This window comes from Myxocyprinus asiaticus, chromosome 14 (genome assembly GCF_019703515.2).
Source record: "Myxocyprinus asiaticus isolate MX2 ecotype Aquarium Trade chromosome 14, UBuf_Myxa_2, whole genome shotgun sequence".
NCBI lineage: Eukaryota > Metazoa > Chordata > Actinopteri > Cypriniformes > Catostomidae > Myxocyprinus > Myxocyprinus asiaticus.
This window is the reverse complement of record NC_059357.1, coordinates 6,203,060-6,220,110: the sequence shown is the minus strand read 5'-3', so window position 1 is coordinate 6,220,110 and position 17,051 is coordinate 6,203,060. Positions and strand designations below refer to the sequence as shown.

At 38.1% G+C, this 17,051-nt stretch overlaps 1 protein-coding gene across 1 annotated transcript; it reads right to left on the bottom strand.

Moving 5' to 3' along the window:
- Positions 1-5,999: 5,999 nt before the first annotated feature.
- Positions 6,000-16,840, bottom strand: ankrd40 (ankyrin repeat domain 40). Its single transcript, XM_051716910.1, has 5 exons — positions 16,695-16,840; positions 14,674-14,822; positions 13,588-14,172; positions 12,411-12,592; positions 6,000-10,393 (listed from the first exon to the last, which is right to left on the bottom strand). Exons 1-5 carry the CDS (start codon positions 16,826-16,828, stop codon positions 10,247-10,249), a joined length of 1,197 nt encoding a protein of 398 aa, XP_051572870.1. The 5' UTR covers positions 16,829-16,840; the 3' UTR covers positions 6,000-10,246.
- Positions 16,841-17,051: the final 211 nt, after the last annotated feature.

Here is a 17,051-nt window from a genome sequence, read left to right as displayed (position 1 = left end):
AAATTGTTATTTTTACTGTCATTTTAGGGTTTGTTGACATTACATCGTCATGGCAATGAAGTTGTAAAATTAGCTATAACTTTACACAGAAAATGTTGGTAAGAGACTTTATCACACTAAAATCATGTTAACATGCTGTGACAAGGAGGAGGGTGGGGCCGGGCCGTGACTATGCACGCCCGACCCCCAATCGGGCTAATCAGCCGAGGAGAGGGATAAATGCAACGAGATGCGGCAGTTTGAGAGAGAGAGAGCTACAGGCAGCTGCTCTGTATGCATTTACGTTTGTGTGTCTTTGTGTTTAAGTTTATTAAAAACATTACTTTGATGCTTCGTCCGGTTCCCGCCTCCTCCTTTCCCAACCTTAACCTTATTACATTGGTGCCAAAACCCAGGAAGGAGGAGGGATGTGCCATCGTAGAGTCCTCGCCACTACCATCCACCCCAAAGGAGCTGCCACGGCCATCCGCCGGGGGACGGAGGAGTTGCTACTGGCTGCCTGGATGCAGAGGAACGGCCGCCATCCGCGAGGGGAGGAGGGGCTCACTGCCAGCCGCCTGGAGCGGTGGGGCCACTGCCAGGGGCGGAGGAGTTCTCTACCAACCGCCGAAATGCGGAGGGGTGTTCCATCCGCCAGGGGTCGGAGGACAGGCTCCGGTCCGCCTGGGGAGGAGCGGCTGTTGTCCACCAGAGGGTGGAGGAGTGATCGAGGACCAGGCGACAGCGTGTCTGGGAACCGGGCCGTGACTACTCACGCCCGGCCCCCAGTCGGGCTAATCAGCCGAGGAGAGGGATAAGTGCAACGAGACTTGGCAGTTCGAGAGAGAGAGAGAGAGCTACAGGCTGCTGCCCTATATGCATTTATGTTTGTGTTTTTTTGTGTTTAAGTTTATTAAAACATTACTTTGGTGCTTTGTCCGGTTCCCGCCTCCTCCTTTCCCAACCTTAACCTTGTTACACATGCATATTGTTTATATCTTGTGGCTATACTTTTGAAATAGTGAGTATTTTAATGTTTAGAGATTGGCCCCATTCACTTCCATTGTAAGTGCCTCACTTGAACCCAGATTATGCTTTTAAGAAAAGGAAGGGCAAAATAATTTTTTGTGGTAATCAACATTATGCCACAAATGCTGTCCATTCAGCATAACTTGTATTGAACCCAGAATATTCCTTTAACATAATTTTTGTGTAATAAAATTGCATATTAACCATTGGTATAAAGTTATATAAAAAATTATATGATGACATTACCGGTAAAACCTGTAAGCAATTTTATTTGATTTTATTTGAAAACCTGTAAGCAATTTTATAAACCTGTCTCAATACACTTTTTCAATTTCTTTTAAACTAGCGGCATTAAATTTTTTTTGTATAATGATCACTAAACTGTATTTTTGTATAACCATACCATTAAACTACACTGCCTGGCCAAACAACAACAACAACAACAACAAAAAGTCGCATACTCGAATACTTCGTTGGACCTCCTTTAGATTTGATTAGGCCACGCATTCATCATGGCATTGTTTTCGACATCCTTACGCAACGTCACAACATTTATTTCTGTCCAGAGTTGCATTAATTGGCAATACATTAATCTTGTATTGATGACGGGAGAGTTGATCCACTCCGTAAAGTTTTCTGTAGCACATCCCAAAAACTTTCAATGGGGTTAAGGTCAGGACTCTGTGGTGGCCAATTCATGTGTGAAAATGATTCCTCATGCTCCCTGAACCATTCTTTCACAATTTGAGCCATTGAATCTTGGCATTGTTATCCTGGAATATTTCTGTGCCGTCAGGGAAGAAAAAATCCATTAATGGGATAACCTGGTCATTCAGTACATTCAGGTAGTCAGCTGACTTCCTTTTACTGCTGCATAATGTTGCTGAGCCTAGACCTGACCAACTGAAGCAACCCCAGATCATAACACTGCCTCCAGAGGCTTGTACAGTGGGCACTATGCATGACGGTTGCATCGCTTCATGCGCTTCGCTTCTTACCCTAACGCGCCCATCGCTTTGGAATAGGGTAAAACTGGACTCATCAGACCACATGACCTTTTTCCATTGCTCCACAGTCTAATCTTTATGCTCCATAGAAAATTGAAGTTGTTTTTTCAGATTAGCCTCACTAACAAGTGGCTTTTTTGTGGCCATACAGCTGTTTAGTCCCAGTCCTGTAAATTCTCGTTGCATTGTGCCTGTGGAAATGATATTTAACATAGCCGTGAGTTCTACTGTCGATTTTTTAAGATGTGACCATGCGTTTTAGTGATCTCCGATCATGATCATCAAGATTACATTACATACACGAAACTGTTGGTTCACCACTATACTTCCAGGTTTTAATAATGCATTGGGCAGTTCTTAATCCAATTCCAGTGATCTCTTTAATTGTTTTCTTTGCTTGATGCAGGCCAATAATTTGCCCCTTCTGAAACACAGTAACATCTTTTCCACAACCACAGGATACATCTTCTGACATGATTGTTCAAGAAATGAGAAGCTATAAAAGAATTAAAAGCATTATTAATCACTGCAGTAATGATCCAGTCATAGGCTCTTAAGTATCTACTTATTTAAATCCAAATGGCGACTTTGTTTTTGGTCAGGCAGTGTAAGTAAACACTTCTTATCAGTATCCTACATAATGACCAGCTTACTGTACATTAATCCCAACAGACATTTATACTGGCAGCCAAAAGTTTGGAATAATGTACAGATTTTGCTGTTTCAGAAGGAAATTGGTACTTTAATTCACCAAAGTGGCATGCAACTGATCACAAAGTATACCAGGACATTACTGATGTAAAAAAAACAGCACCATCACTATTTGAAAAAAGTCATTTTTGATCAAATCTAGACAGGCCCCATTTCCAGCAGCCATCACTCCAACATTATCCTTGAGTAATCATGCTAAATTGCAATTTGGTACTAGAAAATCACTTGCCATTATATCAAACACAGTTGAAAGCTATTTGGTTCGTTAAATGAAGCTTAACATTGTCTGCAATAGACTGGCATGTCTTAACGTCAATATTAGGTCAAAAATGGCAAAAAAAAGAAACAGCTTTCTCTAGAAACTCGTCAGTCAATCATTGTTTTGAGGAATGAAGGCTATACAATGCTTGAAACTGCCATAAAACTGAAGATTTCATACAAAGGTGTACACTACAGTCTTCAAAGACAAAGGACAACTGGCTCTAACAAGGACAGAAAGAGATGTGGAAGACCAGATGTACAACTAAACAAGAGGATAAGTACATCAGAGTCTCTAGTTTGAGAAATAGACGCCTCACATGTCCTCAGCTGACAGCTTCATTGAATTCTACCCGCTCAACACCAGTTTCATGTACAACAGTAAAGAGAAGACTCAGGGGTGCAGGCCTTATGGGAAGAATTGCAAAGAAAAAGCCACTTTTGAAACAGAAAAACAAAAAGGTTAGAGTGGGCAAAGAAACACAGACATTGGACAACAGATAATTGGAAAAGAGTGTTATGGATCTTAAACCCATTGAGCTTTTGTGGGATCAGCTAGACTGTAAGGTGTGTGAGAAGTGCACGACAAGACAGCCAAATTTATGGCAAGTGCTACAGGAAGTGTGGGGTGAAATGTCACCCGAGTATCTGGACAAACTGACAGCTAGAATGCCAAGGATCTGCAAAGCTGTCACTGCTGTACATGGAGGATTTTTTGATGAGAACTCTTTGAAGTAGTTTAAGAAGTTCTGAACATTTTTTACAAATTGTAAAAATGTTCACGTTATTAATGTCCTGACTATACATTGTGATCAGTTGAATGCCACTTTGGTGAATAAAAGTACCAATTTCTTTCCGTAAGAGCAAAATCTGTACATTATTCCAAACTTTTGGCCACCAGTGTATATGTGATGTGCATGTTATTTTATTACCATTTATTTAAATGTTCTTTGCCATTTAAACCATCCTAATCTGCTGACCTCTTCAGATCAGGTTGGCTTACTTTTAGAATGGCTACTGATTGAAGTTAACACGGGATAGCTGCTCCCAGATCAGTGAAGCAGAAGGATCATTTGCCAGGTGCAGCTGGATGTCTGGCATGTGTTTGCTGAGAATCAAGAGAGAGACAGAGCTCACGCTAGCTTCACCATTAGGGGTAAGAGTTGTAATCTGCTATGAGAAAATGGCAAGTTAACGCCACTGTTTTGAAGTTAAAATGTACAAAACAAAAAAAAAAAAACAAAAGGTGAGAATCTTTACATCTGTAGTCCTTTGTTTGGATATTACTTTCGTTTCATGAGAACAATGTATTTTTTTGCATTTGTGTTGGATTTTTCACAATTCTTCTTAGTTCTTGCACCAATAAAAGCTGTTGATTCAAAGTTTAGAAGGACAACATTCTCAACTAATTTCCTGTGTCTTGCTCCCTCCTGTCTTATGTAAGAGGCCTGCATACTTATTTGATCTAAAGTGCTGAACCGGGCAGGGCTCCAGTCTCTCAAAATGTGCAATTGAGCAATGAGGTCAAAGGGTAATTGGTGAACCGAGTTAGTCCCTGATTCAAGTGGGCTGTGGTTGAACAATCCACAAAATTGAATGAAACTTCTGTGAGATCTATAATCAATATATTGATAAATGTTTTCTTATTACTTTGCTGTCATTCCATGCATTGACCTTTTCATGATATTCTCTGTGTGTTTGCCTGAGATAAGTGAGGTGTGGAAACTTGTGTTTCTGCAAGAATTGTTGATGTTTGACAGATTGCCGACCTTTGGGTGTGTGTACAAGAAAACAGACTTCTCATGACTCATTTAGAGGGTATAAAATATAATACAGCTGTTGTTTCGCAGATCTCTCTTCATTTGTATATCAACCATTGCTTGCTTGAGCTCTAATAAAAGCCACTCTTTGGAGTCCTTTATCCTCGGCCTCTTGTGTCTTCTTCTGGTTTAAGAGAAACATCACTCTGCTCCAACACTTCCGTCAGAGTTTCTCTATTATTTGACACAAATCTAGCAAAGAATAGCAATTAAATACAATATTTTCAGAAATGTCTGTGGACTATTCACACTCTGCTGTGTACAAAAATTGGAACTTGGCCTTCAACATTAATTCTGAAGATTTATTTGTTCTTGACAACTTGGTATTACTTATTTGTCTGATTTTGAATGCTTTTCAGATTGTAGTCCAAAAACCTGCAAGATATGTTGTCATTGGTTAGCTCTGGATATTTCTATGGGTTTTTATATGCAGCAAGGCATTCACAATGGAAGTGAATGGGGCCAGTCTGTAAACATTAAAATAAACACAGTTTAAAAAGTATAGCCTCATGAAACATTATACGTGTTAAAGGAATATTCTGGGTTCAATACAAGTACAGCTCTATCAACAGCATTTGTGGCATAATGTTGATTACCACAAAAATGTATTTAGTCTTTACTTTAAGAATAAATACATTTAAAATATCTCGATTACAGTAAGGCACTTATAATGAAAGTGAATGGGGCCAATCCGTAGATTTTAAAATACTCACTGTTAGCAACAAGACATAAACAATATGACATAAATTGTCTTGTGATATAAAATCACTTACTAACCTTTTCTGTGTAAAGTTACATCCAATTTTACAACTTTGCTGCCATGATGATGGAACCAGTAAACCACTGTAAAAAACTATGAATTTTACAGCTCAAATAATACACAAGTTCTGATTTAAGTGCTTTATTAAAATAATAAGCTTTACATTTCTGCCTTTAAACCATCCAAAATGGGCCCCATTCATTTCACTTGTAAGTGCTTCACAGTAACCTTGATTTTTTTTTATTTATTATTTTTTTTTTTTTTTAAAGAAAAGGAGGGACGAGTTGAAATAATTTTTTTGTGGTAATCAACATTATGCCACAAATGCTGTTGATTGAGCTCATATTGTGGTTATACTTTTGAAACAGTGTGTATTTTAGCATTTATGGACTGGCCCCATTCACTTCCATTGTAAGTGCCTATATAAAACTGCAATTTTTGCTTCTTTTTTTTTTTTAGATAAACGAGTGACAAGTTGGAATGTTATTTTGTGGTAATCAACATTATGCCACAAATGTCATTGATTGAGCTTTACTTGCATTGAACCCAGAACATTTCTTTAAAGAAACCAACACTCACTTAAGACTACATAAATTCTTAACCTAGTGTCTGTGATATAATTTTCTCAATTTAAATTTTATATTTGAAATTTATGTCAGAAATATTATTGCAATTTTCAGCTTGTCTAGACTGGCGTATGTGACAACTGCAAGATTAATCTACATTTCATTGACGGAATCCACCTTACATTGTTTCCTTTATTTTAATAAAACAAAGAGTATGAGTTGCATCTATGCCGACAGATCATATTCTATATTCCTCCTTTTTCCTAACATATGCCCTCACTTTTTGAGCAAGACCACAGAAGCTGATCTTGGATCAGAGTTCGCCTCTATACTAGTCTCAATGGCTGTGATCTAAGATTCTTTAAGAATGTTCTAAAAACATCTAAATGGATATTAAGTCATTCTTCAATAACAGAGGTGTTTATAAAACGTTTTTGAAATGCTATATACAGTGATGTGAAAAAGTATTTGGTTTCGTATCAGGTTTAAAAGTATTTTCCTGATTTATTCTATTTTTGTGTATTTTTCATACTAAATTGTTTTAGATCTTCAAACAAGATATAACTAAATAAAAGCAACCTGAGTAAACACAAAATACAGTTTTCAAATATATATATTTTTTTATTGAAGCAAATAAATTAAGTTATCCAACACCTATATCACCCATGTGAAAAACGAACTGCCCCCTTAAACGTAACAGCTGGTTGTGCCACCTTTAGCAGCAATAACTGCAACCAAACGCGGATATCTGTCTTTCACAACACTGTGGTGGAATTTTGGCCCACCTCTCTTTGCAGAACTACTTTAGTTCAGCCATGATGGAGGGTTTTCGAGCATGAACTGCCCGTTTAAGGTCCTGCCACAGCATCTCAATGGGGTTCATGTCAGGACTTTGACTAGGCCACTCAAAAACTTCTTTTGAGCCATTCAGAGGTGGACTTATTCCTATGCTTTGGATCATTGTCTTGCTGCATAATCTAGTTGTGCTTGAGCTTCAACTCATGGACTGATGACCAGATGTTCTCCTTTTCGATTTTCGGTTAGGGAGCAGAATTCATGTTTCCCTCAATTATTGCAAGTCGCCCTGAAGCAGCAAAGCATCCCCACACCATCACACTACCATTACCATGCTTGACCGTAGGTATGATGTTCTGTTTGTGGAATTCTGTGTTTGATTTACATCAGATGTAACGGGACCCCTGTCTTCCATACAGGTCCACTTTCGACTCATCAGTTCACAGAACATTCTCCCAAAAGGTTTGAGGATCATCAAGGTGTGTTTTGGCAAACTTCATTCGAGCCTAAATGTTCTTCTGGGTTAGCTGTGGTTTTTGCCTCGACACTCTTCCATGGATGACATTTTTGCCCAGTGTCTTTCTGATAGTGGAGTCATGAACAGTGACATTTATTGATGCGAAAGAGGTCTGCAGATCCTTGGATGCTGTCCTTGGCTTTTTTGTGACTTCCTGGATGAGTCAAAGCTTTGCTCTTGATAGAATTTTGGAAGATTGGCCACTTCTGGGAAGGTTCACTACTGTGCCAAGTTTTCTCCATTTGGAGATAATGGCTCTCACTGTGGTTCTTTGAAAGCTTTGTAACCCATCCCAGACTGATGTATTTCAATCACCTTTCTCCTCATAATTTCTGGAATTTCTTTTGACCTTGGCATTGTGTGCTACTGGGTGAGACCTTTTAGCCAAATTCATGCTGCTGGAAAAGTTCTATTTAGGTGCTGATTTGATTGAACAGGGCTGGCAGATCCAGCTGAACCCCATTATATTACAGTTTCATAGATTTGGGGATTTAGTAAGCAAATACTTTTTCACACAGGCCCAATTGGTACTAGATAACATTTTTGATTCAATAAATAACATTATCATTTAAAAATTAAATTTTTTGTTTACTCAGATTGCCTTTCTTTTATGTTAGATTTTGTTTTAATTTTTGAAACAATTTAGTATGAGATATACACAAAAACAGAAGAAATCAGGATGAGGGCAAATACTTTTTCACAGCACCGTAGTCTGGGTCAGTTACTCTGAAGAGCTCTATGGACCCTGCAGAAGCTCCAGCTTACAACTACTGAGTGTAATGGTGTGGAAATACTTCCTTATTCCTACAGATAGCATCAGTGCTGTCTGTGGGCTCATCTCTTACCAAGACTGTCCTCTATTGGTGAGGTTATGCAATGGCATGGTGCACTTGATTTGTGTTTTTCCCACAAGCAATGTTTTTCCATTGGCTGTTGAACCCAGGAAGCTTTGAACTTGGTCCCATGTTTAATCAAAATAGTAATACATGATTTTTTGCAAAGACTACTGTTGAATTAAAGTACATGGGACATGTAAAATATCTGTCTCTCAATGCATAGGTTAAGTAAAATTTGATCTCAAGGACGTGACTAATTATAACATGGTTAAGTGCTTTTTTAACTTGTAAACTAACCCCTGAACTTTAAACCAACCTCCTTCAAAAGTCAAAAACCCCAAATTATAAATTAAAAAAACCAAAAGAAATTCTGGAAACAATCCTTTTTTTTTTTTTTTTTTTAACTGTGCCTTTGTTTTTTCTTTCTTTTTTATGTTTTTTAGAATTAAAACTAAAAAAAAAAAATTAAAAAAAAAAATAAATAAATAAACAATAATAAAAGAGATCGTTTCATTTCAGCTGAAGTGAATAATACTTCTTTTAATCCCTAAATTCTAGTATTATATCATACTAAAAAATTGCACATTTAAAAGTAAATAATTTAGCAATGTATTTTCAGGAGGTTAATGTTACGTTTGAACAATAATAGCATGGTTAGCAAACGTTTAATGATAGTGTACTCGTGTTAGACAGCCAAACCCTCCAACAAAGCTAAAAAACAATTTCTTAGTAGACAAATCTTTAGAAATTATGACTTTCAGAGTATTGTTCTCACAGTAACACAACCTCTATTGAGACAAAATGCTAATTTACAACCACGTAGTGTTTATGCATCTAACCTCAAGCATTTGCCCATACTCTATATCTGTCCAAACTGCGATCCACATTTGCTGCATTTTGTAAAATGGTACTGCTATCACTGCTATAACTTAAACACAGATCCTGCTTTTCAAATCTTAGTATTACGCATCTTAAATTAAATTCAAAGAAACCTTCTCAAGGGAGGTTAATATGAGAATCAATTGAAGCTCCTTGTGGTTAAATATCTCCAATTAAACACCTCCTATGGGGAATATAACAAATCTTTTCCTACAGTATTTAGCTCAATAGAAACAAGGGGCATTTTGCCTTCATAAAAGACCATACAGTCTATTCCCAATCAGTCCATGCTTATAGTATATAGAACAAGTTATTTGGCTTACAATGAATGATAAAACAGCATTTGAAATACAGCACTGAAATTCAAAATGGTTAAATAAATTGTTTGGTTTTTTTAGTGCGCAGAGAGTTGTCTGGCAACAAAATACAGTACGTCTTCATTTTGAAGCATGTCTGCATTTATAAGAAATATAACTGAATTGTGGCTTCTCCCAATCAATGCAGGCATGAAACCCACTAAACAAGTTGAGAAGTGTTTTATAAACTGAAATGATTGTATATATGCTTTGCTAGCATTTTGTATCTCCCTCTTAAAATAGGCCAGTATTGTGTATGCATTTTGGGCTGGGTGTATGATCAACCAATCAGGTGACGGAACGCACCTACTCTCACACAGTGACCCGATATAAAGGTAAGGCAGTGAGACAGATTTGAACAAGCGCTATGGAATGATACTATGCAAATTTGTGGATTTAAAAATGTTCCCAGGTCCAATCATGAGCTGCATGGATTTAAATATTCAAATTCAAGCAGGGGAGGTGGTTTTCTCATGTACAATGGAAAGTAACCCTTCCTCTCAAGAGTTGAACTTGGCAAAGTCTGTTAAGACTGAAAAACAAGATGTCTATTGTTATATTGGAGAAGGAGGCACTAAAGATCTGTTAACGAGTAAGGGGAATATGTAAACTAGAAGAGGAGGAATAAGGCTAATATGCTATTATGTACTTGAACGCGTTTTGGGATCCAACATGAGTAATAGACAGTCCCAGATAGCCGGGAAGTTTGCCCAATGCTGGCACTAATGTGAAGCTAGTAGGTGAGCCTGGAAGCCTTCATGTTGTAGCAGGGCCGATCGGTTAGTCCTCCCTGACCCCCGGAGAACAGCGACAAACCTTCTGTTTTCTCTAGCACCACCTCCAACTCCTGAAAGTCCTGAAGTCGTGCCACATCTTTATCCTGCCAAATGAAGATGCTTATTTAGAGAGATGGAGAGACCAGTATTGGGGAAGCTACAACACTGAAACTTTGAAACTGTAGCTTACAAGCTACATGCTCTTACTTTAAACTAGCTTACAATCAAGCTTATATATATATATATATATATATATATATGGGTGTTTCTTCAACTTGGGGTACTTTTAGCACTGTCTTGTCAACTCTTGTTAAAACTAATTTTCACACTCTCACTAGTTTGTATTTAATTTGTCTACTAAAATGTTCAACAGTGTATGTACATTCATCACATGATAGGTGTGGGTGGGAAACAGATCAATATTTAAGTCCTTTTATACTATAAATCTCCACTATTACTTTTACATTCTCCTTTTGTTTTTGGCGATTCAAAGTCTTACTGCGTATCGCCACCTACTGGAAAGGGAGGAGAATTTATAGTAAAAAAGGACTTAAATATTGATCAGTTTCTTACCAACGCCTATCATATCGCTACTGAAAACATGGATTTAACCACTGGAGACTTATGGATTACTTTTATGTTGCCTTTAAGCTTTGAACATGGACTTGCTGCTATTTAAGGTTTGGCTGATGTAACATGAACCAGAAATGTGCCTATAAAACAAATGTATGTTGATTTGAATAATAAATAAATGACAATACCTTGCATAAATTGTATGGTGCCCATTTATATGACTCACTAACAGAGAGAATAATGAACTTCAAACAGCTGTAATAATGCATTAAACCAAAATGAGGTGATAAAAAGCATGTATGGAACATTAAAACAACAAAACACACAATACAAACCCTAAACTCTGTAAACATGGTGTAATATTAATGATAGCAGCCAGACTGTGTGTCCATGTTTCACAGATGCTTACTACAGTGCTCATCCTTAACAGTTCCACTGTATAACTTATGAAACATGAACACAACAATCAAAATGGGAATAGGTAACATTATAGAGATCGAATAGACATGATTCATAACATTGTAAAAGTCTCAACTTGTAAAATACGACAAGCATATTCGTTTCACTCACAGTGTTTTTAGTTCTTAAGTCACTCTGTGAAACTTTTTTTCAAGATCTATGAACCGTGTTAGGTTGTTGTGGAGCTTCTTTTAATCGCAATGCTGTGCTGCAAGTAAGGATGTGCAATTTCCCACATTCTGTTTATGTTTCATGAAGTAATAAGCGAAAATGATTGCCCCCCAAGTAACATACATACATGTTTTTGTCGCGTTTTCGTTTATTGCCTCATGAAACATAAACAGAATATAGGGAATGGCATGTCATTACTCACAACAGATGATCCCGAATTAGAACCAGACCCAAAACAATGTAACAAGATATGTTAAAATAATCCTCACAGAGAAACACGAGTTTGGCTTTCGTGTGCGCACGCACACTGTCGCTTGAGGCTGCCCAAGTCTCTGCCTGAAGGAAAGGCGCTGCAGGCAGTCAGAGATGCTCAGCCGCAAGCAAATAAACCGTAACAAATTATCGGAGAAAGATATTTAGATTTTCCCGGTTATCGGCCAATAATATATCGGCCACCGATATATCGAGCATTCATGTGCCATAAAAAACAGTGCTGTATCAGCATTTTAAAACATTGTATCTCAACTAAACATCAGAAAAAGTAGCTTGTTACACTATTTTGACCAAAGAGAGACCAAATCGTCATGTGGCTCAGCAGGACTTTGTCTCTAGTTCATCGATTTTTAAGGCTTTGCAAATAAGAGGTGGATCTGTGTGAACTACTAGACATGGCAGTAGTGATTTTCCCATGATGCAATGGACCTGTCTGGCTCAGTCCACTGAGAGAGAACTCTTGCTTTAGGCTTTTGTACCTTTCACTGTCTGTTAGAAACATTGAGCACTCCAACTCTGGATAAAAAAGGTTAGTTTTACACTAAAAAAAAGAACATCATACGGGTTTGGAATGACATGAAGGTGAGTAAATGACAGAATCCTCATATTTGAGTGTACAATTCCTTTAACAAGCTCAGGCCTTACCTTTCTGAGCATGGTGTTGGGCAGCTTGCGTATCTTTTCCACGTGTTCGGCACTGATGTCTAGCTCACGGCAGCAAACGCGGAGGAGAGCGCGGTATGTCAGATCCTGCCTGTCCAGCTCCACCTCGATGAAGTCGTTCTCTCTCACGTTAGTGTTCTGGATCCGCACTTTCAAGACTAGCTCTGAGAGGAGACGAAAGGTAGACATTGTGACTGTTAAAAATCTTGGAGTAGCCTTCCAAATTCTTCAAACCATTGCCTGATTGGAGGATGTACATTTAGAGAAGGACAACTCAAGCTAGCTCCTGTAGGTCTACCTTCCTGCAGAGTTAATAAAGTCTTTAAGTGAAGTAAGAAATATTGTAATAATGAGTGACATGCACTTGAATGACCAATCAAAGTCTTTTTTACCAGTGGGGAAACTCTTTGAATTCTCTTTGATACACGAATTGTGATGTTAAAATGGGTGTGTAAACAACAAAGATGGCAGAAGGCAACTGTGCAATAGATCAGGGAGGCAGACATATACATAGTAAACAGAAAACAGAAATTGTGTATTATTCTTTGACAAGGCTATTGGTAGAAACTGATATAAGGGGAAGCTAACACTTCTGTTAATTGGCTGAGCTAATATGGTTTCCAGCCAAAGTAGATTGTCTCAAAATGGCCAAATATCAGCCGAATAATTGACCTATCTGACATATAAGTTTAGGGTTATTAGTTTATGCTTATCAACTAGTAAAACTGAAATAAGAGCTACTTCCATAATTTGTTTCCGACCTGAATGCATGATGCGTCATAATAACGATTGACTACTCAGAATTAGGAACTCAAAATTAGGAATTTATCAGCAGCAGCATTGTTTCCAACTCTTATCAAAGACAATAGCTGTAATTTTCATGTAATCCTGAAGAACTCTGAAGACCTTTTCCGGAAGGTAGATCTCCATGAGCATAAACAAACTGAACACCCCCTATTTATAGTAAAGGGGGTACAAGTTTTATTTAAAACAGTTGAAAGTCACACTTGCTTTGTATGGAAAAAAGATGCAATAAAGTGAATTGCGACTCTAGCAAACATTCTAAATCTCCATTTGTGTTCAACATTAGAAAGTAAGTCATGCATGTTTGGGACAATATAATAGTGTGAACGATCCCTTTAACAAGCTTGCACTGTACCTTGTACGTTAACTGGAAAAGTGCTGGTGAAAAAGAATGGTTGGAAAGCAGGCATAGAGCCACCGAGCTGGGAGCAGTTGATCTGCTGAGGGATTGACTGCTGGCGGGTGACGGTGGCATTGGGAACCTGCGGCTGTCCGGTGGTCCCGTTGGGAGAAGGAAGTGTGGGGCACACCGGGCCATTGTGTGCTATAGTCTGAGGGTGAGAAAACTCGCAGTGATTGGAGTGATGAGTCTCTGTGGAGAGCTCCATGGGCAGGGCGCCGTTGACCACCGGGTTTGTTACCACACCATTCTGCTCCACAACAGGGATGTAGGGCAAGTCTTGCTGGCTCTGGGTGTCTAGGTAAAGGCTCTTGGGCTGTTGATGTTGAGGTGGAAGTTGCTGCTCTTGTGTTGGGGACAAAGTAGCTGGTTCAGAGACCAGAGGCTCAGAGTGATTGTTGGTGCCATTTTGTGACACATGCTGTGCTATGCTAAGATTATCTTTATCCATCTTGCTGTACAGGAAGGGCGGGTTGGAAAGATAGTTTGGAATGATGGGCAGCTCTGGCTCCTTAACCTCAGGCACATCCTCTTCTTCCACTGGAGAGAGATATCAAATATGGACATTACAGCATAAGAACTAGGCAGGTGGTCATGCAATTGCTTTATGCTTTGGCAGCCAAAATAGTAGTAGAAAAGGAAAGTTCATCAAGACAAACTTTGAATGTTGGCTTGATAAAGCCTCAAATGTGTTTACATGCACATAATATGTTATGAAACTACCAAAAATCAGCTCGTGCAAAAATTTCAACAATGCAAGAAAACTGTGTTTACATGAAATCGGATTATTCTCTGCTTTTGATGTCAACAGGCATATGCACAACAATTGCACACATTGGATAAGTTGGTAATATTTAAGGTAAAAATTCAAATTTAGTTTCTCAGCCCAGTTGACAGCCCTACAGAGCACACCAATTCAGAACAGGCTGCAGCTGTGCCAAGTTTGGTGGATTTAGCATGAGCTTTCTAGGTGGAGTTGTGTTTAGAAATGTCAAGCAAACATAATTAGGTATAATAAGTAGTTATATGTAGAAAACATACCTCCAAGTAGTTTTCTGATTTCAGGCTTGGATGTAAGCTGAACAGCTAACTCCTCTTTCGCAGTTAGAATGTCTTTGTCGGCTCCAGCGTTCAAAAGATAGGCCACTATCTGTTTGTGGTTTCGTTTACAGGCCCAATGCAAACATGTCCTGAATTAACAGGGGATATAGATCATCATACATATTAAATGCACCATTTTGTCATTGAAACATGCAAACTAGGGCTACAACAACTAATAATTCAATCGATAGAAACCATTGTTAGAATTTTTTTTGGTGCAAATAGTTAAATGTCATTATCGATTAGTTGGGTCTGTGTTCAGTTTTCTTTTTTTATAGCCTTCAATTTGCACTTTGTTTGAAAGAGAAAATTAGACAAGATGTGGAATAATGTGTCTCTAAAATGTGACTTCTTTTTCTGCTTAATTTAACAAATCACTTGTAAAATTAGTAAAAAAGCATGTAAAAACAGAAGTCCACTGCATTCATTTAAACCAGGTGTTTATCTGTAAGATAAGTTCTGGCATGAATGTCAGAACACATTTAACACATCCAGTCAGTTGCTCAACAAACATCAACACTCGATATGAAGACACTTCAGGATGTTCCTAAAGGCAAGCTGTCTAATGAAGCATCTCATGAATGCTGGCAAGCTTGGTGTTGTAGGAAAGGGCTGTTTCTACTGCAAACAATTTCCAAAGAGTTTATTCCAGTGTTTCTCAATGGTGCTCCAGGTGTCCCCAAAACACTTTACATTTTAAGTGTCTCCCCCTTATTTAACACACCCGATTCAGGTCATGGGGCCTGTACTAATGAGCTAATGAGTTAAATTAGGTGTATTTGATAAGGAAATGTTTAACAATGTGGCTAAATTCAGAATCACATACTACCATACTTATATTACCATTTCTACCATATCAACAGAATGGTTTCGAAAGTAGAATTCTCATACATTTTTAGGCGAATCAATTTTTAGCGATAATGTATAAACTTTTAAAGACCTACCATGAGCTCCACGATTGTTAATCGATGGTATATACTGCTGTTGAAGCCAGCAGCCCACATTATTTCATTTTTTAGAAATCATGTTAAATAGCCAAATTCCTGGTAAAAACTACACAACCCATGATTCTAAAGAGAATGGCTCCACCAATCAGAGAACTGTGGCCAACAAAGCACACCAGAAGAGCTCTGCAGCAATGAAAATATTTTGTTTCTATACTTATATAGTTATATGTTTTTCTATTGTTTTGAAATGCTTTAAGGGCCAGAAGTTCATGCTCTCAGGAAAGATGGTAAGTACTTCTTTACCTTTGTCTTTTTGTCTGATTTTCAAATACTTTGTGTGTGTGCTTAAAATCAAAGTTTTTAGTAATGTGATTCACCTCAGATCTGGTTGGTTTTGTTCATGGCTTAGAACTTCTTTACTAAGACTTTTGTAAAAACCCTATGGAAAAAATACTTCCGGAACCAAGATGGCTGAAAACGTAGGCGGGCACTGTTGCAAACTATCTCTGGAATGGAATGTTAACATACTACACATGCATACTGCACAGTATACACTCAATAATGGCAACATTTTTTTTTTTTTTTTTTTTTAAAAGTATGTGAAACAGTGCACATTATGCAATGATAAATATTTCAATGTCAGTCCAATCAAATAAGTCAAGAAAAAGATGTTTGAAAGTATGATTAATATTACTAAGTGCAGTAGTAGTTGAGTAGTATGGTATTCTGAACCCAGCCATGAAGCACTCTACTAATGAGTTGAGTTGTGTTAGAGTTATTAAGGGGGCTTAAAAAATTAAAGACTGATGCATTCTACCGTAAAAGCATTGAAACAGCGCCCCCTGGTAACCCACCCTGTCATTACAATCCTTGGATGCATGTCACTGCTGGAGGATCAATTGCCGATGTATAGCTCTCTGTCTTAAGAATAAATGTGAATTTGATGCTTAAGAAACACAGTGTATATATGTCAAAATAAAGAAATTCTCCCATCCGATCAGTGTTTATACGCACCATCCGTTAATCTCATTCTGCGAGTTGACGTTCACTCCGCTTTCCACTAAAGTCTTCACTTCGTCAATGTCTCCGATTGCACTAGCCTCTCTCAGACGCTCCTGCAGCTCTTTATCCAGCGATGTAGTTGACATTATTCAAGTCTTTGTGGCAATAAAAGCGTCATACGAACTAGGCACGGGACAAAAATAGACGCACAACTTGCTCTGCCGAGGGCAAAACTGTTGCCGGTTATGGATGATTTTCGAAAGAGAAGAAAAGGGGAGTGTTTTTAAAGTCTTTTGAATCTAATCCAGCCAAAAAACTACAGTATGATTTGTTGGCTTGTGTTCAAATAATCTTTCGCCGACTACTGTA